Genomic DNA, 26223 nt, shown 5'->3' with positions numbered 1-26223 from the left:
TGACCATGCCTTTGCTAGCCATACCTAATACTCAGCCTAATCCCATTTCCAACCCTTGCTCTTTGTGTACCTGAAGGCTGCAGCATTGAATGCAGATCCAAAATTTAATGAAAAATGTTGAGAGTTTTTGCCTCTGCCACCCTATCAGGCGGTGAATTCCTGATCCTCCCCCGGCTCTGGGCGAAAAAGAAACCTCCTCGCACTCCACCTTTTAACCCCCTACCATGAATTTAAATCATGCCTCTGAGCCATTGACATTGAGTCCATTCTACACAGGCTCTTCAATTTTAAACACCTCAGATAAATCTTCAGACTTATCTCTTGCAAGGAAAGTAACTCTCATCTCTTCCAACTTTTTTTAAAAGCTGAAATTCTCACTTTCTAGCAACACTCCCACAAATATCCTCAGCATGTGCTGCAGTCCTGTCACATCCTTCTGTAACATGATAACCAAAACGGGCCCAACTCATCTTTGACGCAGTTCTTGCATAGCTTCCCTTACCTTATTTCTCTGTTCAGACTAATAAAGGAAAGTATTACACTTTCCTTCTTAAGTGCATTATACACATGCCCTGGGGCACAAGTTAGCTTGATGGCTTAGCACAGGTTCAGGAAAATCTCCAACTGCGAGGGTTCAATTTCTGTTCTGGCTGAGTCAGCCTGCTCCCCCTTATCCCTGTGAAAGACATTGAAACCACCCACCAACAAAACTTGCCAAGAAAAAACAACTCATGAGAAAGCATCAGCAGACAATCCTTTCTCTGGGACAGACCACACATAAACTACTACCTGTTTTGCTACCTTCAGGGTTCTGCAGTCACATACTCAAAATGTCCTGCTGTTTCTTGGCAATTCTCAGGATCCCACTGTTTATTGTGCATGTCACTGCCATGTTTGCCTTTCCCAAAGCCATTAACTCACACTTCTGCAAATTGCCACCTTTCTGCCCACTTGACCAGTCCATTGATACCTCCCAGGAGAAAGTGAGGACTGCAGATGCAGCAGACCAGAGTTGAGTGTGTCTTCAGATGCTGCCTGACCTGCTGTGCTTTTCTAGCAACACAATCTCGACATTGATACCTCCCGACAATCAACAGCTTTCTTCCTCATTATCAACCACAAAATCAATTTTTGCATCATTGGCAATTTTTTTTCAAACTGTTGCCCCATGTTTAAGGCTCAGATTTTTAACCCAAAATCAAGTCATTGCGCTCTGTGGAACCCCACTAGAAATAACCAAATCAAGAAACATGCACTGAACAAAATGTTTTGCTTCCATTTAACTTATTTTGGATCCAACCCTTGTCATTTACCACTGGATCTCATGTTTTGGGCTTGTCTTCCATGGACTGCCTTGCCAAAAGTCTTACTAAAATCCATGCTACCCTCATTAACGTAAAAACGTTCAAGCAAGTTAGTTAAACAGCACCTACCCTTCACAAATCTGTGCTTTGCTAAACCGTGTCTCTCGAAATGACAGTTTGACGTGTCCCTTAAAGATTTTTCCAATGGTTTTGTGCATTACTGAGATTAGGCTGACTGACCTTTAATTACACAAAAGATCTCTTCCTCCCTTTTAAGCCACAACATTATATTAACAGCACTGTGCCTGTAGCCAGAAAGAATTGTGCAACGATGGCCAGGGTCTGTTCTTTCCCCTCTTGTTCATCTCATCAGCCTGGAATTCATGTGATCCAGGCCTGGCAATTTATTCACTCTCAAGGATGCTAACCTCTTTATCCTCCATTCAATATTTCACACGCTTCATCCTGAATGCCTGTGTTGCTCCCTTCTTCTTGAAGAACAATGGAAAGTATTCATTAAGACTCATGTCTGCTTCTACAAATTACCATGTGGACTCCAATCAGCCTTACTCTCATTCCATCAGAGTGGGAACCTTGTACAATTAGGATAACAAAGCAAAGAGTAAGGCTGATTGGAGTCCACATGGTAATTTGTAGAAGCAGACATGATGTCGAAGCAAACCAATGTGCATTAAATGAGCATGAGTGGCTATAATACAGGTGATATGAAAAAACTTTTACAATATAAAAGTGCTCTAATACATTTTTGGATTATTTGCTTGGTGATCAATGTTACATTATTGAATGACAAGAGGATAAGATTATCGATGGTGGGACTTCAATCATATGAAGAAGTGAGTAATTAGCTATCAGCCACAGTTTTCGTGGGAGCACTGAAGTGAGGATTCACACCAGTGGCTTGAAAACCAAGGCTGGCTGGTACAGGACTGAGGAAGTGCTACACTGTCAGAGGTTCCATCTTTTGATGAAATGGGCAAGCTGAAGCTCTCAGGTGGATAAACAAAAATTCCACAACACTACTCAATACGTGTAAAAGCTCTGGGAATTCACTACTAAATGAATTAAATGTCCTCATTAAAAACAAAATCTCATTATGAATCATTGAGTTGCACTGTTTCATGGATTGGATCAGTATTTTGCCCAGTAATGGTGAATACACTTCAAAGAGTAGCTCAATGGTAATAAATTGCTTTGGATGTCCTGAGGTTGTGACATAAAGGCAAGCTCCATCTTTGTTAATGATTGCTCACATTAGAAGTTGATAAAGTTAACCATTTCCTACCTGCAAATGTGGTTCTTTGGGGTCATGTCCAATGCTATTGTTCTGTGGGACTCCTCATCCAACGGAGAATGGCTGTCTGGTTTGGAACCATCCCGTATGTACTTGTTTCCTAGAACAAACAGAACATTCATATTCTTAAGCTGCCTTTGCAAGAGCTGCTTGGTTATGAGATTCCCAATGAGAGAAAAGAATTGAACAAAGCAGGTAGGAGAACATTTTCTCATCAAAGGTCTGCGAGGTTTTGAAGAATTAATTTTAAAATGATTTTCTGCACAGGTTGCAAGAAAGCACAACATTTAAATAAAATATTGATTCTAATTTGGTCATTAAACTGCACTAAAATCAGTGGGCAATGAGGAGAGAGGTGGACCTATTTACATTATATTGACATTGTCAATTCAAAAAAAAATGATGTAATTTTGAGCTATTAGTATTAGATAAATCAGAGAAACTGACTGGCAATCCTCTGTATGTGGGGACATGGGCAGATTGAGAGAGGTGGCAAATGGAGTATTATGCAGAAAATGTGAACTTGTCCGTTTTAGCAGAATAAAAAAAAACATATTATTTAAATAGTGGAAGTTTACAGAGATCAGAGGTGCAGAGGGAGCCACATATCATGAATTGTAAAAAGTTAATATACAGGCACAGTAAATAATTTGGATAGCTATTAGAATGTTATCATTCGCTTTTATGAGAACTGAAAATAAAAATCAAATGATTATGCTTCAGTTATACAGGCCATTAATGAGACCAGATCGGATAATACTGTGTACTGTATTAACAACTTCTTAAAAAATAACAATACATTGGCAGCAGTTGAAAGAATATTTACTAGGCTAGTATCTGGAATTGAAAATGTGTTGCTGGAAAAGCACAGCAGGTCAGGCAGCATCCAAGGAACAGGAAATTCGACGTTTCGGGCATAAGGAATTCCTGATGAAGGGCTTATGCCCGAAACGTCGAATTTCCTGTTCCTTGGATGCTGCCTGACCTGCTGTGCTTTTCCAGCAACACATTTTCAGCTCTGATCTCCAGCATCTGCAGTCCTCACTTTCTCCTAGTATCTGGAATTGGCTAGTTGCTTTATGAGGAAAATTAGATAGGGCAAGGCTGATGGAATGAGCTTCCAGGGGAAGTGGTGGATGCAGATTCAGTTACAATGTTTAAAAGACAATTGGATAAGAACATGAATAAGAAATATTCGGAGGATATGGGCCAAGTGCAAGCAGGTTGGACTAGTTTAATTTAGGATTTTGGATTGGTTGGATCAAAAGGGTCAGTTTCCATGCTGCATGACTCTTATTGTATCTGCTGGAGTTAGGGAGGTGATTAACTGAAACAAGTATGATTTTGACGGGCTTTTCAAGGCTGATGTGGAAAGGATGTTTCCTTTTGAGGAAATATGTAGAGCAAATGGTCACTGCTTCAAAAAAGGATTGTCTGTTTAAAACACAGATGGCTCTGCCATTGTATGGAGTCTCTTCCTTGGTTTAGTTAATTAATTGCCCACCACAATTCATGACTGGATGTAGCAGGGCTCTAGAGTCTTGGTCTGTTCAGTCGTTATAGGATCACTTACCTCTGTCTAAGACATGTTGTTTCTGCTGTTCAAGAAGCATGTATCCTGTGTTTAGTTTTACTGGGTTGGCAACTCATTTCTAGGTCTTTCTGGTGCTGCTTCCACACAATCTCCTGCATGCCTCATTGAACCAGGTTGGTTCCCCGACTTGATGGTAATAATTGAGTGAGGGATAAGCTGGGCTATGGGGTTACAGTCTGTAGTTGAACAATTCGGCCGTTGTTGATAATCCACTTCCCCTCATGGATAATGTCCAAGTTTGAACTGCTACACTTGTTCTGAACCTATTCCATTTCACACAATATTAGTGCCAAATAACATAATGAAGCATGTCCTCAGTATGAAGATGCGACTTTGTCACCACAAGGACAACGAGGTGGTGATCCTGACCAAAACTGCCATAGGGTAGGATACACTTTTGGCAGGTGGATGGGTGAGAATGAGGTCAAATAGGTTTTCCCACCACCTACTGCATGTGGAGACTGGGGCTAGATCCCTATCGAAATGGGGAGCTTAGACAGGCCCATTTTCTCTATGTCTACCCTACTGTGATCCTGATATAGACAAAAAGTATTGATCTGTTCATTTGTTCCTCATAGTTAAAGCCTCTCAGCAAGTGTTACAATCTGCACAAAACTTCTTTGCAGTTTCAGCTCCAACTAACTCTACACTGTTTGAAAAGAACGAGACCCAAAATGTCCATCAATTGTGTGTGAACAGAGTTAGACACAAACTTAATAGAACTGCTTTATTTCCAAATTCTACCACAGAGAAAGAAACCTACTCCTTTGTTGGCATCCTCATGCCACTGTTAACCTGTGTTACCACTTCTAATGATGGAGAATCTGTATCCCAGAAAGCTCTATGACTCTTTGGCTCTCTATCTAATTTAGACCCCTATTTTCAGGAGAATATGCACCCCATATACCTGCTACCAAAATGCATTGTTTATTTACATTTAACTTCATTATCAATAATATGTTCAATCTGCAAGCAATTTGTTGCAATTGTTTTCAATATTAACAATAGCTAGAAACTGGCATCATCCATATATTTTGAAATTTTACTTCCAGTTTCAAAATGTGAATCATTTGTAAATTGTGAATGATATTGTTTCCGGCATTAATTCCTGTGGAACAAACCACCCCTCACCTTCCAGCAACTGGAGTATTACTTATTTTAGCTTGTAACTGGGTTTTTGTTTAGAGGAGAGATTGAGTAGACCAGGATGATGTTCAGTGGAATTAGAAGGTGGGGGGAGGGGGGTTGTAAAAACTTATAAAACTATGAAGGGAATAGATAGGATAGAAGCAGGGAGGCTGTTTCCACTGACAGATGAAACTATAACTAGGGGCATACCCTCAAAATAAAGGGGAGTAGATTTAGGACTGAGTTGAGGAGGAACTTCTTCACCCAGAAGGTTGTGAATCTGTGGAATTCCCTACCCATTGAAGTATTTGAGCCTACCTCATTGAATGGCTTTAAGGCAAAAGGTAGATTTTTGAACAGTGAAGGAATTAAGGGTTATGGTGAGTGGGTGGGTAAGTGAAGCTGAGTCTGCTGTAAGATCAGCTGTGACCTTACTGAATGGTGGAGCAGGCTCCAGGGCCAGATGGCCTGCTCCTTCCCCAGTTTATGTTCTTAATGACTGCTTGATTTGACCATATGGTACCTTATTAAAGGCCTCTTGATAATCTAAGCATTTTACATTTCCCTCATTACCGTTAACTTCTCAAAAGAACACAACATATTTGCTTAACCATGATCTTCCCTTTTGAAATACTTGTTAACTATTCTTAATTATATACTTTTGGTTTCTAAATGTTTTTCTATTACATTTTGAAGTGAAGCTTCTATTATCATTCCTACTGTTAAGCTGACCTGTCTGTAGTTCCCTAGAGTATCAGAATAACATTAGCTGCCCACCAGTTCTCTGGTTCTAATGAAATTTTATATTTTGTATAACTATGTAAAGGTGTCTCTATGATGATATCCCGAGGATGCATTATCTCTAACTTAAAACAGTTTGAATATTGCTGAAAAAATTCAATGCTTTTCATCTTGCACTCATCCAGACAATTTTAAAGAATAACAATTTAATGGAAAGACAAACATTTATACAACTTGAGAGGAGTGTGCTGACTGGTTGGCAAGTGGATTTTGATTGGTAGAGGCATTTCCATGGAGAATGCAGCAATTAATGATGATTGACACTTAACTGCCGTGCTTTGTTTGAATTTTAAATCAGGCAGATTGATTCTGGTTGGACAGGACATTGGAGAATTGAATGAGTGAATGGTGGTTGCCTGGTTGGTTGAGTTGAAACAGGTGCAACATATATACATGTTCTTTCTGTCTAAAATGAATGATGCTCTGTGTATTCAAATACGTACCTTCTATTACACAAAGAATGTTACACCACACAGCCAATTAAACCAATTTGTCAACGAAATTAAGTTTGCATCATGGTGTCATACCTATTTATACTGTCAATAAGAAATGATAACTCAAATATCATTAAATCATAGAAACGGTGCAATATAGCAGGGTGCTGTTTGGCCATTGATTTTACACTGGCTCCTCTGGACAACATTCTCATTATGCTCTTGACAAATAATTCATTTCACCTGAAGGCTTCTCTTGAATCCTTTAGAACATTAACATGGCATGGAATGCCTCAAGTCTGATGTTGTTTTGACATAAACATGGGTTATATTTGAAAATCTCTTTCACAATGAATGATCAAATTACAGAACATGAAAGCATTGCCACAGCAGGTTTAACAAGATTAAAAGAGTTGTATAAACTGTGCAAGTATCAAGTTATGCTGTTTATCTGTTGTTAACCTCAGGGCGTCACACCGTTCCCTTCCACGCCTGAAATACAGCCACACCCTCAAGGGATATGAACTGGCACAGAGAAAACCATTAAAGCAGCTGCCTTTTTGTGGCTGCCTGCAGGCTTGTGGAGTGAATTCGAACACGGTGCTTTTAGTGTGCTCATAGCCCCTGGAGTAAGGAGGCCAACTCAACCCTTTCGAGGAGGGGAGGTCAGTCATGTCTTTCTCTGCTTCATAGTTGACCAGCAGCTTGTCATTTATTTCATTTGCTGGATGGATTTGCGATGAGATGCTCTCTTTCCCAAATTATTGCTACACAACTCTGAAGCCGAGAGATGATTTTTGTTTTTCAGGGAACATCCAAGCAAAGTAGCAAAAAGCATCATAATGGCAAGATGCTGCTCTCATTTTCTGGAGGTCACCATCTCAGATGTTCAAGGAGCTTGGCACAACTACTTCGCAAATGAGACAATTCTAAGATCACACCTTGAGCAAGAATGTGATAAGACTCCAGGGAGATCCAAACTTAATGTTCTAAAAGATTCAAGAGATGCCTTCAAGTGAAATGAATTATTTGTCAAGAGCATAATGAAGATGTTGTCCAAAGGAGCCAGTGTAAAATCAATGTTGATCTTTGTTCTAGGCCACTTGATTGATGGCTGAAGAACAATTTCCAAGAATCTCTCATATACTTCCCTCTAACTGATTCAATAGAAGCCTAACCACTAACATTGACACTAACATGGGATTCCCCATCAATTCCATCTGTCAAATGTGATCGCTGAAGGGAGGCTGAGCTGAGAATTTTGATGAGGCCCGTGTCAGCAGTGCAGATCAAAAGGTCAGGGTAAGCAAAAGGCCTGAGTTTTCAAGGAGACAGTTATCTACTATCCAGCTTACCTGTCAGAACTCGCTCATCAAACATCCTGCAGAAAAGAGAGACAAATTTACAAAAGCAAACAGATAAATTTGGCGTTTACAAAACGTACAAGCAATTTCAATCAGCAAAACCTTCTGACTTAGTAACTGGAACTCTTATGATGAGCAGCAAGCCAACAACAGAGAGGCTGTGTGTGAACTTAATGAGCACAGGTTCCAGGTTAACAACAGCTGCAGCTCAGGTAGGCGACCTACACCATTGTACCTGAGCACCCCAGCAACCAGAAAACAACCACTTGAGGAAAAGGAAAACTTCGGGTTTGAACTTCCTTTCAGGGCACTGATCTTCTGATGCCCCCCTCCCCTGACTCACTGCAATAAGAGGGTAAGGTCAATCCACTGGTGGCTCAGACCTTCTGCAGGAGTCACTTCAGTCTTTGTTTGGAAAGGGCTAAGCCACTGCTCAAGTACACAGGTGTGAGGTTATACACCAGTCAATCATAAATCAATCCTCCTCACTCTGTGACATTCAAGGTTTGTAAAATGTACTTGGATATGACAACAGCTCCTGCCTTGTGCCTTGTGACTCTATGAAGTACCTCTTGGTTCAGCCAGCACAGTGGGTGCACAGTGGCTAAAGTGTTAATATTTTGACTGTCCAGTTTTAAGGTTGATGAGTGCACCTCTAAATCCAATCACCATTGGTGATGTCTTTGTTCCCACTGGGGCTCAGTATGCACACAACAATGCGAACATTCACACTGCTTCGCAGTGTGCCTGTTTGGTGACTCTACCCCACCATCAGATCACTTTTTCTGGAGATGGGATTGGAGGCAACATGTCCTCACAATAAGCAGGTAGCCAATGACAGGGTGATTTGAAGACCAGCAGAAGACGATTATCATTCAGGGACCCTTGAGGGGTGCCTGGAGGTGATCTCCTGATGGTGTGCCCGACGGCCAGTACTCTGGATATGATTCTCTGCCACAGTAGTTGAAAACTGTAGCACCAGGAAAGCACAGCAGGTCAGGCAGCATCTCAGGAACATAGCTGATTCCTAATGAAGGGGTTATGCCTGAAATGTCGAGTCTCCTGCTCCTCGGATGCTGCCTGACTGGCTGTGCTTTTCCAGCACCATACATTTGGACTCTGACCTCCAACATCTGCAGTCCTCACTTTTTCTCTGCCACTAACTGCAGCCAAACAATACCCTCCACAACGGTGCCCTCAAAGCTCTGTCCTTTACCTGAACCACTGCTCCTTTGGGCTGGTGAGGCTACTATTGGACACTAATTGGTCAATACAGGGAAAATTCTTGTAGGGGACTGTATCCTACACTGTGCCAGGAATACCCCGCTTACGTCACTTGGCTCCAAAATCAGAGGAAATCCAGCTCCACGTGAGCAGTTTAAAAAAAGAACTGCAATTCACATTTTTAGATTTAGATTTGGCATTACTTACAGTGTGGAAACAGGCCCTTCGGCAACAAGTCCACACTGACCCTCCGAAGTGCAACCCATCCAGACGCATTCATTTACCTCTTCACTTAACACTATGGACAATTTAGCATGGCCAATTCACCTAAGCTGCACATTTTTGGACCGTGGGAGGAAACCGGAGCACCCGGAGAAAACCCACGCAGACACAGGAAGAATGTGCAAACTCCACACAGACAGTTGGCTGAGGCAGGAATTGAACCCGGGTCTCTGGCACTGTGAGCAGCAGTGCTAACCACTGAGCCACCGTGCCACCCACTATCTTGGGCGTGGCTCAATGCATTTGTCAGGTTTGAAGAATTCCATGACTGCTGGCAGCCAATACATTGTTGAACATCACACAGAGATTAATTTAGAGCATGAATTTGTACTGCAGTTGGTTTTTGATTAACTCTGGCTGGATTTAAATGGATAGTCAAGAAACCAAAACTATGCTGACAGAAGTATGACATTTTTATCAAATAGTACAGCTCCCTCTGCTAATGCTAAAATGGCGACTCATCTGTATTCAAGCAGAAAGAATCCCAGAGCAGGACAAAAGTGTGTGCCTGGAATGTTGCATCCATGTGAATTCTCAATGGAACAGCGATGAGCACAGGCTCACTGCTTCAACACAAGGTGTTAGGGAAAATTGTTCGGTTGCTGTTGAGTGCTTCCTTGTAGAATGTTGCACAACAGAATTGATCATGACCGGGATAGAGACACCAGAGACCACAGTCTGGTTTGCAGAAAAGTACATACAGTTTGAAAAAATAGCAATTCCGTCAGCACCTGTGATGATCTGTTGAATAAGGGGAACTGTGGCATTCTATCTGCACAATGCAGTATGTTTTGCTTGGAATTTATTTCCATAATTAATTACCTCAAAGTGAAAGGTACCATCTAGCTTGAAACTGTAGCTTAAAAGGCAGAGGTTCTTGGTTTGAATCAGAGAGGCTAATTATAACCAGACACACCTATTGACAATTGACGAGATTGTGCGTTTTGACATCTCAGTCAATGAAGTCAACGGACACTAATATTTATCTGGGTATAAAACCAACATTTCCCACCCAATGAGTTTGATTAAAGTGACCCTATGACCTCTCCATATTTTATTGCAGCTTGGATGTCAGCTGGGCAAATACAATTGGCATTGCCAACATAGAAGTGAAAACCAGCCAAGAATCTAACTCCTGATCTGTCACCCCAGAATGACTCATGCATACTGCAATAGACTTGGCTGTGATGCCACCTGCAACTGAATAGCTTACTGGCCACACCTCTTGAACCCAGCTTACCTTTTAATAACAAACCGAACTTTGTGCCTTGCTTCCAAGATGCGTTTCAATTTGGGAACTCCATAGGTGCAAGGTCGCTTGAAGGGAATTCCTTCTGGAATCCCTATGATTTCCACTGCCTCTGGGTCACAGGCAATCTTCCTGTATGGAACAGGAACCATATGATCCAAACCTAAGGCCTCAGCTACAGGAAACACAGATGACAACAGGTTAAAATGTATTAACATTTCCCAGCTTTCTGAGCAATGCTTGGGCATTTGTAACGTACAGCACAAAATCAAGTCAATCAGCTCAGCCATTCTATCCTAGTATTTACATTCCACTCAAGCTACCTTTCCTCTTCTGGATCAATCAACATTACCCTGTAATTCCTGATTCCCTCATGTGCCAACCTTGCTTTTCTTTAAAGTATATCTTTATTAGTCTCTTTAATCGCTTCCTGTAGGAGTGAATTCCACCTTCTCACCGCCAGCCTTGTCAGAGCGGTTTCTCCTGAATTCCCAATTGGGATTTCTTGATGATTAAATTATATTAATGTGACGCTAGATTTGCTTTTCCCCCACTGCTGAAAACACACTGGCTGTGTCCATCGAAACCTTCCGCAATTTTAAAAGTCAGTATTTGTTCCGGTCAAGAATGGCTGTGTGAAGAAATCACTAAGACATACAGGCACAATGACAAAGTGTAAAACAGGCAGTAAAATGGACACCTGGCTGCTCACAAGACGGTAAAATTTCAAATCATTCCTGATGAAGGACTTTTACCAGCAATGTCAATTTTCCTACTCCTTGGATGCTGTCTGACCTGCTGTGCTTTTCCAGCACCACTCTCATCTTGACTCTGGGCAAGATTTCAATGGCAGGCAAATTAGAGGCAGTAGGTCTTTATAATGGTCTTGAATACCCTTCTCCCCAGGGCAGTCCGGCAGCATCACCAAACAGACTTACCAACTTTTGTACCTTGCTGCATGTTTCTTGAATCTTCTTCACTTAGTCACACCTCCCCAAGATCTAGCTTCATAAATAGGTGACTTTAATCTCATTGGGTTGGGGGGGGGGGGGGGGGAATGAGTGGAGCAGAGAGAATCAATGAAACTAGAAATGTTTAAAAGGAATGCAAATTCTGCACATCTGGAATGTTCCGAAATTGCTGTCAGACTTCCCCCGGTGATCATCACATTTGGCTGGCAGATTTAGCAGGCCCCCTGAAGGGCGCTGCTCCAAGTCAAAACATCACAGCAAGTTGCTATGGCATTTTATCTGCTGAAGTCAGTCTGAGGGCAAGTGTAACTAAAGTTGCAGGTTCCAGCTCAATGGCTTAATTGTTTTTTTAAAAAAATTGTTTTGCAGTACCAACAAAGACTGACACTTAGAAGCGTAGCATGTGTTGTCTGAGGAAGGTGCACATTTCAAATTATTGTTCATTTTGAATCCATGAACCTGAAAGAGATATCACTGCTGGGGAAACAGAGCTTTTTGTTTTAGATTAAGTGCTTTCAGGTTAGTCACAAGATGAATTCATGGAGGGTCCTGCAGTGTGCAGATGAAAATAGCCTGTACTTTGTCTATTTCCCCAGGGATTCGATTTTATGTCCTACTTTGTGAATAAAATTTCTTCCCAAAAATGTTTAAGTGTGTTTATTTTAACTCATTGCTTTTAATGAATGTGATGTGTGAGACAAAGAAACAGTCAATGTGCTGGAACCTATACAGTCACAATCTTTTAACATATAGTTATATTATAATCTAAATTTCAAGATTAAATATATACAATACATTCACAAAATATATACCAACCTTCACCTGAAACATTTTGTAAACTTCCCATTTAGTGAACAGAATTAAATAATGCTTCTTTAATTCCATATTTTGGAAGAAGGACAATGCTATACTTATCAATATGAAAGGAGGAACACAGCAGATCTGTGGAGGGAGAAACAGATTTAATGTTTCGAGTCGAAGTGATTTTTCTTCAGTTCTTCACTTCTGAAGTCATATAGGATTTGAAATGTTAAGTCTGTTTTTCCACCCACAGATGCTGCTAGACCTGCTGAGTTCCTCCAGCTGTTTCTGCTTATATCTCAATTCCCAGTGACCATGATATTTTGCTTTCATTAGAGCCCTTTATTGACTAAACTGACGAACATCTCACCTGACGCAACTGGTGACTTGAAAAGGGTGAAGAGAAGACAGAAGGAGGGTCTCAGATATGAACAGTGCTGCTACATACAAAGATAACCAGCTGGCAGAAATAGATTGTGACATTGGTTGGGAACTGTTTTTGGACGATGAATCAACATCCTTCAGTACTCGGAGCCAAAGCCTGCTGACCAATGCCCAGTAGATAATGCTTTTATATCAGTGCAAAACACACACTGGAGAAGGAGCTAGTTAATTCTATCCTGAACCTATTTAAACCAAGCTGACTGGAATGAGCTCGCCTGAGCAGTCCTGCTGGGTGACTAAATACTACGGCAAAAAGCAGCTGTGGCAATCAAAAATATTTTAGATTCAATATTCTTCCTTTTCTTGGACAATGTAAGCAAATTTCTAGACAGATAGTCATTCTAACACATTGTGCTTATTTCATTTTATACTGACTAACAGTACCACTTTCCTCCCTATCCATGGATTTGGTGGGGGGTGGGGGGAATTACTCAGTGGAGCGTGTGGAGTAACATTGTTAAATATGTTTAAAAGAAACTTCCAGTCTGTATACACAGACTGGAACATTTCAGATCAATGGATGGTTAGACAGGGTAGTTATCATATACAGAGACTAACGATGGCAACTTATGCACTAATTTAGAAAAGTTCTATAGGAAACTGGGGGAGAAAGTGCAGGCCAGTGTCTCCCAGAATGAATCATTCCCCAATCTAATCTCTCACTCCCATTGACTTTGGCTGGATGAGCAGGACCAGATTTTAAATCAACATTACAATCCTGACAAAATGACATCGTGTGAAACCTAGATTATAACTGTACCAGCATTAAAGATCAGGACTGTATGTGAAAAACTGCAAAGTCGTAATCTGGGGATCCATCAGATGCAACTCACATTTTCCTGGCAGCCACGTCATTTTGAAATCTTTTCCCTAAACAGCAGTATTCTCAAACAGACCAGAAACGCAAAACCAAAATTGCTGAGTCCTACACAGCTGAAGAAGACATTCAACAGCCTGATGTCTACATGACATAGCAATGACAGCTTTATTGGTCCCATTCCTGTTTCTCTCTGTGGTATCATCTTAGATGATCATGACTAGTATCTTGTAGATTTGGTCATCTTTTCCAGTACGTGGTGTTGGGTAAGGGTTGCTTGAGGTAATTCTCATTTGTCTTTGCTTTGTCTTTGGAATAAGTAATGAATACCTATGGAAGGGGAACATTTCTTGGATAGCAAAAAGAAAGAGTTATTACATTATAGCAACAAATACAATTACATTTGGTCAGGCATGATTATAAAGGGAGCTGGTGCAGAAACATCTCAGTCATGATTGTATGGTGGAAAAGGATCAGTGGGCTGAATGGCCTAATTCTGCTCTCCTATCATATGGTCTTATTAACATTTCCACTGAAGCTTGTGACGACAGCCTCTATATTGACAATGGTAAATAATGTTTTACACACACATAATTACAAAGTTTGAAAGCAATATTTTTAACCACACAGCCAGTAATACAATTTTAAATTTTATTGCAGAATTCAATGCTGTGCCATATTACAGAAATCGTGTTAAACAGTGTCAATGAACATAGGAATGCAAACTTTAAAAAAGGTAATCCCCCGGATTGTTTTGTCTGGTTCCGTCCTGATCCTGGGAGGCCCTACAGGACCTTCTGCTGGTTTTCCCCTGTACAGGGTGGTTAATAATGGTTTGTTTTAGATTTTTAGATTACTTACAGTGTGGAAACAGGCCCTTCGGCCCAACAAGTCCACACCGACCCGCCGAAGCGCAACCCACCCATACCCATACATTTACCCCCTACCTAACACTACGGGCAATTTAGCATGGCCAATTCACCTGACCCGCACACCTTTGTGACTGTGGGAGGAAACCGGAGCACCCGGAGGAAACCCACGCAGACACGGGGAGAATGTGCAAACTCCACACAGACAGTCGCCCGAGGCGGGAATTGAACCCGGGTCCCTGGTGCTGTGAGGCAGCAGTGCTAACCACTGTGCCACCGTGCCGCCCTAACCAGTGTTCCTGAATCAGTATTTGAAAAGCTGCTTGCTTCTGGACCAGTTGAGTTCAGAGGCTGTCAATCTCTTCCAACTCTTTCTGATGATGTTGAGATGAGATGTATATAGAAGTTGTTTGATTGCAAAAAGCATACATGTTATTTATGGGCATTGCATTCTAGTGTATCTTGAAGTATCCAAAGCTTTTGATAGTTATTTGACAAGATTCACCTATAAAAAGTGACCAACAGTTTGCCACAGTAGCATTCCTTTGTGGTGACTGGATATTATCTAGCCTATGTGCCCTTCATGACCAGGTATTTGGCTTGTTCTGTGTATAGGGCTCTCAGGTGCCTTGCTTGAGTATGTCTAGACCTTACAAGATGAATAGAATCTATCCTCACTTTGATGTGGTGTTGGCCTTTTATCAGGATCAAGGAGTCATTCCGGTTTCTGCTTCTAGTATAATTTCAATAGATTTCTCAGTTAAATCCTGGACTGTTTGAAATCTGACAAAGCTTCATCAAGAGTTCCAACAAAAATCTCTTATGACTGAGATGTTTCTGCACCAGCTCCCTTTATAATCATGCCTGACCAAACGTAATTGTATTTATTGCTATAATGTAATACATCTTTTTGCTATCCAAGAAATGTTCCTCTTCCGTAGGTATGCATTAATTATTCCAAAGACAAATGAGAATTACTCAAACAACTCATGAATTCTCATTTCAAATCTTCATATTCACAATTTTCCACTCACCTATTGAGGTCATTGTCTATGAGTTTTCCTGGTAGTTGAACTTTTCTGTGAATTCCTCCTGTTGATGAATTTTATTTAAAAGATACCTGCACTCTTTTTGATACTTTGTCTGTTAATTTCATCCACATTCAGATCCCTCGACATAGTAATGTATTACCTGGCTCAATTTTGTATTTAATCTTAAGAATTTTTGTCTCCATGAAGTTCAGTCTCATGTTCAGTGATATCTTTGAATCCGCTGAATTCTTTTTTTTTATTTTCTCCTTAATCTGCCTACTAATTTTGTGACTCTAAAAGATATCTTATATCTGTATTATTTCAATATTATTTTAAATCTGCTTCTCTTAAAGCTTGTATTCCTATATTCATTGACACTGTTTAACACCATTTCTGTAATATGGCACAGCATTGAATTCTGCAATAAAGTTTGAAATAGTATTACTGGCTGTGTGGTTAAAAATATTGTTTTCAAACTTTGTAAATATGTGTGTGTAAAACATTATCTCTGTACTCCTTCCTGTATTTTGCTGCCTTTTCCACATGTTCCCCACCTTTGAAAATGATTAAAACTAGTTATTGATTTCTTCCAGAGTTTCACTTCAGCCAAGTCGAGGTTCTCCTACATCTCCAGGATAAAGTGGATGTCTTTCCACCTTTCACAGTCTGAAAAACAAACTCTCTTCCCTAAACAAAATTAAGTAACTTTTACTGGCTCTGATCTTTATAAGTAGAAAGTGAGGACTGCAGATGCTGGAGATCAGAGTCGAGAACGTGGTGCTGGAAAAGCATAGCAGGTCAGGCAGCATCCGATGAGCAGGAGAGTCGACAATTCAAGTACAAGGAAGGGCATAAGGAAACATCGATTCTCCTGCTCCTCGGAAGCTGCCTGACCTGCTGTGCTTTTCCAGCGCCACATTCTCGACTGTGATCTTTATAAGTCTTTTTGCTGCAATTGCAGCTTAATAACCAATTCCTGGTCCGTTCAAAGCTTTCATTTTCCCTGAATTTTTTTCTACTAGCTTCTTTCACCTAATTGCTTTACATTTACTTGGTTTTAGCTTAAATAAATGATGAGCCTTTTCATTCTGTAGTTGTGTCTAAATTTATTTCCCTGCCGTTTCATTATTTTATGCAGCTATGCCTTGTGGTTCCTAATGTTGCGGGAAGTCAGAACTCTCTTTTACAATCCCTTGCCTTCCCATTGCACCATGTTTCACTCCCTTTTCCCTTCAGCTTCTCTAACTTTGCCTCCTGGAACCTTTAGTTGTTCATTATGGAGCCTCCTCCTCCTCCTCCTCCAAGCCTTCTGTATTTTCTCAGGATAATTGGCTTTTCTCCCATTGCCTTGGCAACACTCATCCCCCAGCACTTCTATTAATCACCTTCTGAATGAAGTTTTGCCTTCGCAGTATTGAGCTTGCCTTTTTGATGCTGGCTGATTGTTAGTGGCTTCTTAAAGTGGCAGATGCTTTTAAAGTGGTGAACACACCAATTTTTTTTTAAAAGAGAAACTCAGGAGGTCTGGCAGTATCTGCAGAGAGAAAGCAGAGTTAACATTTTGAGTCCAGTGACCCTCCTTCAGAACTCTGTTGTTTTCTCTCCACTGATGTTTGAGTTTCTCCAGCAATTTCTGTATTATTTTCCGATTTCCAACATCTGTCGTTCTTCATTTTTATGCTTGTGTTTTTTGTTGTTACGAATTTCTCTCTCCTCATGCTGGGGGTCTGATTTCAACCACCACAACCATGTGGGAATTTCCCAGATGATCAGTCACCGCACTGTACCAGTATGAGATACTGGGAAAAGGTTGTTTGAGGTAACGTGCTGCTCCCAGCATTCCTTTGTCTTGGCCCTATCTAATGATTAAAGTAGAGTACACCACCAGAGACTTTGTACAGGACACACACTGCTCTGGCTAACACAATGATTTATTGCATGATCACAACAAGTTCAACCACATTTGGTGAAGGAGACTTATTCAGAACTTAGGGAGCTGCTATAGATATACCTATTCCCTTCAAAAACTGGAGTCCCTGTCTCTACCCACAGGCTGCGCAGAACAATACAACATGAACATTAACCCCTTCGGGACCATTACCTAATTCAATACTTTCAGTCAGTCTGAGTTATAAACACTATGAAATGCAAACTGAATTCAAGTAATCTCGGAAGTCAGTGACTCACCGTATCTGCTGTTGAAAAGGATCTGCACACATTCCCTCAGAATATTGATGTCTTCTGTCTCTTTAATATACAAGTTCCATTTTTCTGTGAAATAAGATCAGAGATACTGTGAATCTCTCCCACTCAGGAAGCCTAAAGAGTAGTGGCCTGTGGGTGTTCAGGGATTCTGCCTGGATAGTGCTGCTATGCAAGTGCTCCCTGTGCCCTTGCTTTTTGGGGCATGGGACAGGGGTGTGGGTAGCTTCATATGTCTCATTACGCCTGTGATGCTCGGCAGAGTTTCTTCACCATGTCTTGCCTCCAAACAGGGCCTGCCCCAGTGTGGGGCATCGGGAAAGGTGGGACTCCCCACAGTTTGCCACCATGCTCTCCAGCTGACATAGGTTAAAGGGATCATTGTAACACTACAGGAGTGTCAGCTTCCATTGAAAAGTCTAGCCCTGAGGGCTGTTACTCCTGCTTACAGTGCCTGGTCTCCCCTCAATAATCAGCTGGGAATGACAGAACTAGAATAGGGAATTCACAGCCTACAGAATCAACAGCAAAAAAATGCGTTCCATCACTTCATGTTGCAGCAATTAGATTAGATCTTAATTAAGACACTGTTTGGAATTATAAGCCTGGACAAAACAAGACTGAACACAGGTTAAAGCCCTTCGACGAACAAGCAGGACATCACTGTACTCGGAGAAAAGACAGGTGAGAGGTCCCACAGAAGAATTTACATTTATATATCACCCTTCAGATCCCCAGAAAATGCCTTGATACACTACAGCAAATGGACTGTCTTTGGGCTGTAGTTACTGTGCAGGAGGACAGCAAGGTTCCACAAACAGCAGTGAGGTAATGACCAGTTTAAGTGATGTTTGTTGAGGTACAAATGCGGACCAGGACATCAGGAGAACTCTCCCTCAACTATCTTCAAATAACATTGTCGACTCTTTTCTGGACATGCAAAAGGGCAAATGGAGCTTTTGTTTGACACTGTTTCTGACAGGGCGGCACTCCTGCAACATTATGCTGAGGTGCCATGTTTGGTCCTGATCTGGAGTCTGAAGCCAGAGCTCCTCCTATCTCAGTAACGAATGGTACCTCTGAATCAAACTAACAAAGGTTCCCAATAACTGCAGGGTGTATCTAATCCCCATATGTGGGTGCTTTAAGTTGTAGGGACTAGTCGCTCACTGCCCATTCTGTTTCTATGACAACCACAAACAGAAAGTTGATATTGGGAAGATGACTTTATTTGAGACTGCTTTTATTTCTGCCAGTAATTGTTCAAATATTTTCATATGCCATACAACATCTATCTTAACTCTCGCTGGGGCTGCCTCTGTTATTCGGAAAATCCTGTGAACAGCGATGATGGAAAAAGAGCAGCCATCTTCACATCCTTAAACTAAAAGTACTCATGGACATGAGGAACTGAGGACTGTAACCCAGTATCTGAACCAAGTACTCTGGGACTTTGGGTAGCCTGGCAGTATGAAGCTCACTCTATGTCCCGAACAACCTCCATCAGAACAGCACATAATATTTCCGATAACAGCCCATCCTGTGGTTGCTCTCAATGAAACTGCCAACTGCGAGTCAGTTTGTCTCCGTAGCATCACCAAAGCCCTGATTAGGACTAAACACAGTCTCAGTTCTAATGTTATATACATCGTTAGAAATTTCACCCCCTAGACAAATTCACACCTGCACAAACCAGCCAAGGGGCTATGCCTGCAGCAATGTTTAATAAACCTATTATAAATGAACAAAAAATGCTGGAAAAACTCAGTGGGTGTGTTAGCAGCTGCTGAGAGGAAAACAGAATTAATATTTGGTGTCAAGGACCTTTCTTCAGAATTGAAAGTCAGCAGAAATGTGTGGGATTTAGGCTGTGGCAAGGTGAGTAAGGAGGATGAAGGACAAACAGACTATAAGATGGAGGGTGCAAGAGATTAAGTAATAAAAGATTTAATGGAACTAAAGGCAGAGGGAGTAGTAATTTTGTAGGCTCAGAAACACTAAATTTGTCCACAGTGGGTGTGGATGGCAGAATAACAAACTGCTCTGTCAAAAGGAAAAACATGCAAGAGTAAAATTAACATCAGTTCATACAAAAAGAAAAGAAACAGCAACAAAAAGCTTGTGGTACGAAATTGTTGAACTTAATGTAGAGTCCAGAGGGCTGTAGATCACTTCATCGAAAGAGAAGGTGCTGTTTGCTTGCCAGTTATCTCACCAAGTCCTATACAGATATCTACAGATCCTGCGCTTATTATAAATCGCAGCATGTAATTAATGAGAGACATCCTCGCTCAACCAATGCCAGCAGCAGCATGGATCTTGTGGTGCACTGGTAGTGCCCCTATCTCTGAACCAGGATGATCCCATCTGCTCCACAGGTGTGCAACAACATCCCTGACCAGATGGATTACAAACAAAATATTGACACCAGTAACAGATGCAGAGAAATTGTGTTCACAAAGTAACTGAACATTATTTAAACAGATGGCACAATATCAAAAGAAATAGGCATGGACCTGTTTTTGTTAATTTTGCCAAAGGAAATCACGAGTAGCTTGTGCTGGATCCCCAGTCTGATTGACAACCCAGATCGATAATGGTACTACTCCAAAATCACTTGAAGACATTCTAAGAAAGCAACTTCTTCAAATGAGGATTTCGGGCCTGCATTTCTGGAAGGGTTTGTTTTTATTCATTCATGGGATGAGGGTGTTACTGGCTAGGCCAGTGTTTACTAAACCAGTATGTCCCACAGCATAAAAGAGTCAACCACAGTGTGTGTCATAGGTAGTCCAGACCAGGCAGATTTCCTGAAGGGCATTAGTGAACTAGGTGGGTTTGCTCTAACAATCAGATTCATGGTCTTCATTAGACTCTTTATTCCAGACTTTTATTGAAATCAAATGCCACCATCTGCTGTGCCAGGATTTGAATCCAGGTCCCCAGAACATTACCTGGGTCTCTGGATTAACTGTCCAGTAATGATACCACTAAGACATCACCTCCCCAGGATGTTTCTTATAAAATAAAGATCCAACACACTTTGATATGAAGTACTGGGGACAGAAACATGGCATCACATTCACAGAATACTCCAAAGTGTTTCATAGCTAACGAATTACTTTTGAAATGTTGTCACTATTGGGAAACTGGCCATACCTTATTGAGGCAGTAGGTAAATACAATAGCCAATGTGCAAGGTCCCACTTACAGCAATGAGATCAATAAGCAGTGCACTTCATCCAGTCAGACTACAATGACTTTTTTTGGCCAGACTTCAGGGTGAACAGCCACTTGTTTGAAAAGGTGCTGTGCAGAGTTGAATGTCTAGAAGGGCCTGGGTTTAACGGCACCTTTGTTATAACAGACGCACTCCATCAGTGCAGCAGTGAAGCATCAACCCACATTACATCCACCAGTCTAAAGATGCAGCTACATGCAGGACGGGGTGTCTGAGCCTCTCAGCAATTCCTTCTTTTGACTACGATGTGTAGAACTGACTAATCTCCATTTGCCCCAAACGCTGAAATAAATATTTGCGCGTTTGATTTGATTGTGGTAGAGGATGTGGCTTTAAAAGATCCGATTTAGACTCTTCAGTCCTTGCTCTATTTATTTATTCTCTTTCAGATGTTGCAAAGCCTCCTGCTGTCAGATTGGTGCAGCAGCCTGTCCAGTGTCTCTGTTCAGTACTCATTCATGGAGCAGTGCCAGACCATTTATCCAGACAGCAGGAACTCGGGCAGAGAGTGTTCCTTGCTCCTGGTAACACTGGTAGCTGAAACACTGGCTGATGCTTCAGTCACCTCAGGTTAAAGGCACTGGGCCCCATTGTAATCTCCCAGCAGCAAGTGCTAACACAGGCCAGGCAGGGAGTGGCCCTGCACCTTATAGGCTGATCAGTGACTGACTCAGGCTCCGGGAGCACCCAGAGAGATATTCTTTCAGTGACAATCTTTGTCAGACAAATAGTATCACAAGACAAAGTATCCCAGCTGTCACTTTTACCTCATGCACAAATAAAGTAATAATTTAGAGGAATTTATTGAACCGACTCTAACCAAATGGTACTAAAAACTGTAGTTGCTGGAGACCTGGAACAGAAACAGAAAGTGCTGGAGAAACTCAGCAGGTCTGGCAGCATCTGTGGAGAGAGAAACAGAATTAATGATCCAAGCATGATGTGACTCTTCTTCGCACTGAAGAAGGCTCAGAAAAGGAGCTTTTTTTTAAAATGCCATTGACAAGAGGAGCACGTGGAACAGATGGTGAATGTAGCCAGAGCAAAAGACCAAGGGAGTGCTAACAGTGGTAGAAGAGAGATTGCAATGAAGAATGTGTTAATGGTATGTGTTAATACCAACAAAGAGGTTATATGAATAGATGAAATCAGGAGTGGGCCCTTAAGCCTGCTCCACCATTCAGGAGGATCGTGGCTAATCTGACTGTCACCTTAAATCCACAACCCGACCTGATGACCTTTCAACCCTTTGCTTAACAAGACCCTACCTACCTCAGCCTTAAAAATATTCCAAGGGCAGCTCTGCTGAGAGCAAACCCATTCAAACAAAGCACAGGGAAACAGCAGGGGAGGGCAGATATTCACAACGGAAGACTGAAGTTGTTGAATTCAGTGTTGACTCCTGAATGTTGTAAAGTGCCTAAGTGGAAAACAAGTTACTGTTCCTTCAGCAAATTAAATGGTGGCCACTTAATTTTTGGGCTTCTGTGCTCGAGGCCTGGTAATGAGGGTAGAATGAGAGAGTTTTAAGAAGTACAAAAAGATGCTGTTCCTTTGGCATTGTGTGCCTGCTTTCTGAAAGAGGTACCATTCAAGCCCCATTCCCCGTGATACTTAAAAAAACTCTCATCAGACACGGTTACGGGATCAGCTTCCACCTATTTCCTGGTAGCATCCCCATCCTCAAAAAAAAACACATCCTTGCATCTCTTCTTTTGCTTTTTTGGGCAGATTTTAGGGTTAGTTTGCTAAAACAGCATTTAGGAGAGTTGAGAATTTATTGAAAATAACGCTGCCCAGATCCTTATTTATTTGCAGTGGGCCCTGTTTAAAATCTGGTGTGTTCCTGTTGTGGGAGCAGGATGAAATATAGCAGCAACCCAACTGATAGACCAGTGAAACAAATTTCTCAGCAAAGAGCACGGTGAGCCATGCAGTGTCACAGATTAGACAGAGGGGCAGGGGCTGACACACCATACTCACTAACATCCCATTGTCCTCAGGTCAGTTATTAGCTGCATCTCAAGGAAGATTTAGAACATAGAACGTGATAGCGCAGTACAGGCCCTTCAGCCCTCGATGTTGCACTGACTTGTGAAATTAATCTGATGCCCATCTAACCTACACTATTCCATTATTATCCATACGTATGTCCAATGCCCATTTAAATACCCTTAATATCGATGAGTCTACTACTATTGCAGGCAGACTGTTCCATGCCCCTCCTACTCTTTCTGAGTAGAGAAACTAGATTTTTAGAATTTGTACAAAGCAGGAGACTGCCATTCAGCACTAGGAACAGAGCTAATCTCCTGCCTTTCCCCCATATCCCTGTACACCATCCCCATGCAAATAATCATCTAATGCCCTCTTCAGTGCCTCAATTGAACCTGCCTCCACTGCATTTCCAAACAGTGATTTCCAGATCTTAACAACAATGGTCTTGGTTCCCTGCCAACCTTGTATCTGTAAGATCAGATTTGTTCAAACATGTATCCCTGCAGAGACACCAGCTTAGTAATATTTGTTATCTGAAGGAGTTGGCAATGGACTGAAAGCCCCATTTTCCATTACCCCTGCTGCAGACTGCGCAATGTTGCCTGGAAATAGTCCGTGGAGGAAAGAGACACTTTTGGTTGGAGTGAGTCAGAAGCAAAATGATCTCTTCAAAAGTGAACACACTCCCACAAGTGAAAACGTCTTTGGAGACATCACCTTTGCTTCGTTTGCACATCACTTTAAATGTATGCCCTGTCATTCTCTCATTCTGGGAACAGCTCCTCCCTATCTAGTCTGTCCAGTCCTCATCAGTGCTTAAGGAGGAAGATAATTCTGGAGATTGAAAAAAACAAGAACCTATGCCACACAGCGTGGTTTAAAAAGTACCTGGAGCTGTGCCAGGGATAGGGTTAGCATTACAGGGCCGCACGCGACTATTCTTGCCATTGTCCGTACTCTAGATCAGATACCACTGAGACTGCCAAATGCTCAAGGGAAGGGTGTTACACAGACAAGAGGGTCCTCAGGTCTAACCTTGTAGAGCAGGTCGGAGCGGTAAGACAAGCTCATGGTAAGAATTGCTGTGACAAATGCCTAGCCTTCTTACACCATCCCTGCATAACCCTGAGCCAGCGATTCTCAGCCATGCAGCAGGATCAATTAACAGGTTAGATTGCACTCAGCATCAACAACTCAGCTCATGATCCTCACCCACTAGCTTCTTGGATTGAGTTTTGCTGCCAAAACATGTATTCAGGCCTGATCCCGGGTTCAAAGGGGGGGGGGCAAATGACAGAACTGCATTGGAATCCATCACTTCTGTGAGGGGCGATGCCATGGCATTAGCCTGAGATTGTGCTGTTTGTATTTTTGCAGTGTGGCTAGTGTACAACATCTTCTCTGGGCAATCACTCTGTGCATCCAACTAAACACAGCATTGCGGGACAATATTAAATGCGATGGCACAAAATGGGTGCTTGATCACATTGTCCAGTGTTGCTATTCTGCTGTCATCACCTTACCTTTACTGACAGTTATTGTTTTTGCAAATCTGTGAAGCAGATTTATAGCCAGATTGAATGTGTACATCATTCTCCCCAGGATGACCATTAGTACATATTGCCTGAAAATGTCTGATGGGCAAATGCAATGCATTATCTCTGCCGTGATAGATGATAGGGTCCAATTTGTGTGGCATTGCCAGAATCTGTTTGGGGATGTTACTGCATCAGTGACTATTAGTTCCAGTTATACATTTACATATTTAAATTAATCTCTTCTGCAACTGGTAAGTCCCAACACGTCCACACCTGTCCTCAGGTAATCACATTAATATTTGGAGCTTACCTTAGCCATTAGCTGGGGAGAGGATATCTTGTACTCTTTCTGTCATGTCTATCCAGACTGCTACAGCACGGAGACCCTCACTTTAATTTATGACCATCTCTGACATACTCCCTCACTTATGGGTGAGTGTTCACTTTTGAAGAATTCATTTTACCCCTGTTTCACTCCAATCAGATGAGCCTCCTTCCTCCACAGACTACCGCCAGGCACATTGCACAGTCTACAGCAGGGGCAATGGAAGATAAGGATCCAAATCCATTACTAACTCCCTCAAACAGTAAACATTACTGAGCTGATGTCTCTGCAGGTATACATTGTGGTGTATACACGTGAACAAATGTGATCTTACAGATACTAGATTAGCAGGGAGTAAGACCATTCAGATACGACAAAGAGAGGTTTAACCCCATAGGGACGTATCATCTGGAAAACACCAGCAAGATCAGAATTCCTTCTCTGAACATCATGGAGTCAGAGGAAAGCAAACCAAAAAGAGAAATTCATTTTAAAAAAAAGTTCAGTCATAAAAGTATGGGTCATATCAATAAACTGGCAACAGTTAAATGCACTTAATCCCAACCCAATCCCTTGGATTTAGTAGATGCAAACCAAGAATAAATGGAAGATCCCTTCAAATCCCAGCCGTTCTGCAGTGCTGACATCAGCCTCATTATCCTGCAGCAAATGGTGCTGGTTTGCAACAGCAAGGTGTTTCACTGAGGCTAAATGCCATGTCATCTCCCATAACATGGGGGACTGGGCTGAGACATTGTGGTATTGAAGAATCCAACAGACATTTATTCTAACTATTGCACAAATCTTACATTCCTCAGGCACATACACGTCTGGGTTAACATTAAATGATTAGGTTACAATAGAGGAGCAATCATCCAGCAGCATGTCATGCTTCAAGTGATCTCTGGCTAAGATGGAATACAAGATCTTTACACCTTCACGTTAAAGTACTAATATCATGAGCTTGTTACTTAAAGGCATACTGACTGTGAGACACGACTGCACCATGAAGCTGTGTCCCTGCAACTTGAACATTCGCGAGTGAAACCCTCAGCTCATTTAGAGTCATAGAGATGGAAACTGACCCTTTGGTCCAACTCGTCCATGCTGACCAGATACCCTAACCTAACCTTGTCCCATTTGCTAACACTTGGCCCATATCCCTCTAAACCCTTCTTATTCATATACCCATCCAGATGCCTTTTAAATGCTGTAAAAGCCTCCACCACACCCTCTGGCAACTCATTCTATACACATGCCACCCTCTGTGTGAAAAAGTTACCCCTTAGATCCC

At 41.7% G+C, this 26223-nt stretch overlaps 1 protein-coding gene across 9 annotated transcripts in view; it reads right to left on the bottom strand.

Annotated features, from left to right (window-relative positions):
- Positions 1 to 26223, bottom strand: part of gtf2ird1 (GTF2I repeat domain containing 1) — a 215490-nt gene that overhangs the window by 99575 nt on the left and 89692 nt on the right. For all 9 annotated transcript variants that reach the window (XM_060847791.1, XM_060847794.1, XM_060847796.1 and 6 more), the window contains 4 exons: positions 17813 to 17896; positions 10684 to 10867; positions 7929 to 7954; positions 2608 to 2716 (listed from right to left, as the gene is read on the bottom strand). In XM_060847791.1, coding sequence (XP_060703774.1) covers positions 2608 to 2716; positions 7929 to 7954; positions 10684 to 10867; positions 17813 to 17896 — 403 coding nt within the window. The remainder of the gene's footprint in view (positions 1 to 2607; positions 2717 to 7928; positions 7955 to 10683; positions 10868 to 17812; positions 17897 to 26223) is intronic.

This window comes from Hemiscyllium ocellatum, chromosome 31, assembly GCF_020745735.1.
Source record: "Hemiscyllium ocellatum isolate sHemOce1 chromosome 31, sHemOce1.pat.X.cur, whole genome shotgun sequence".
In the NCBI taxonomy this organism is placed as follows: domain Eukaryota; kingdom Metazoa; phylum Chordata; class Chondrichthyes; order Orectolobiformes; family Hemiscylliidae; genus Hemiscyllium; species Hemiscyllium ocellatum.
This window is presented reverse-complemented; position numbering and strand designations above follow the sequence as displayed.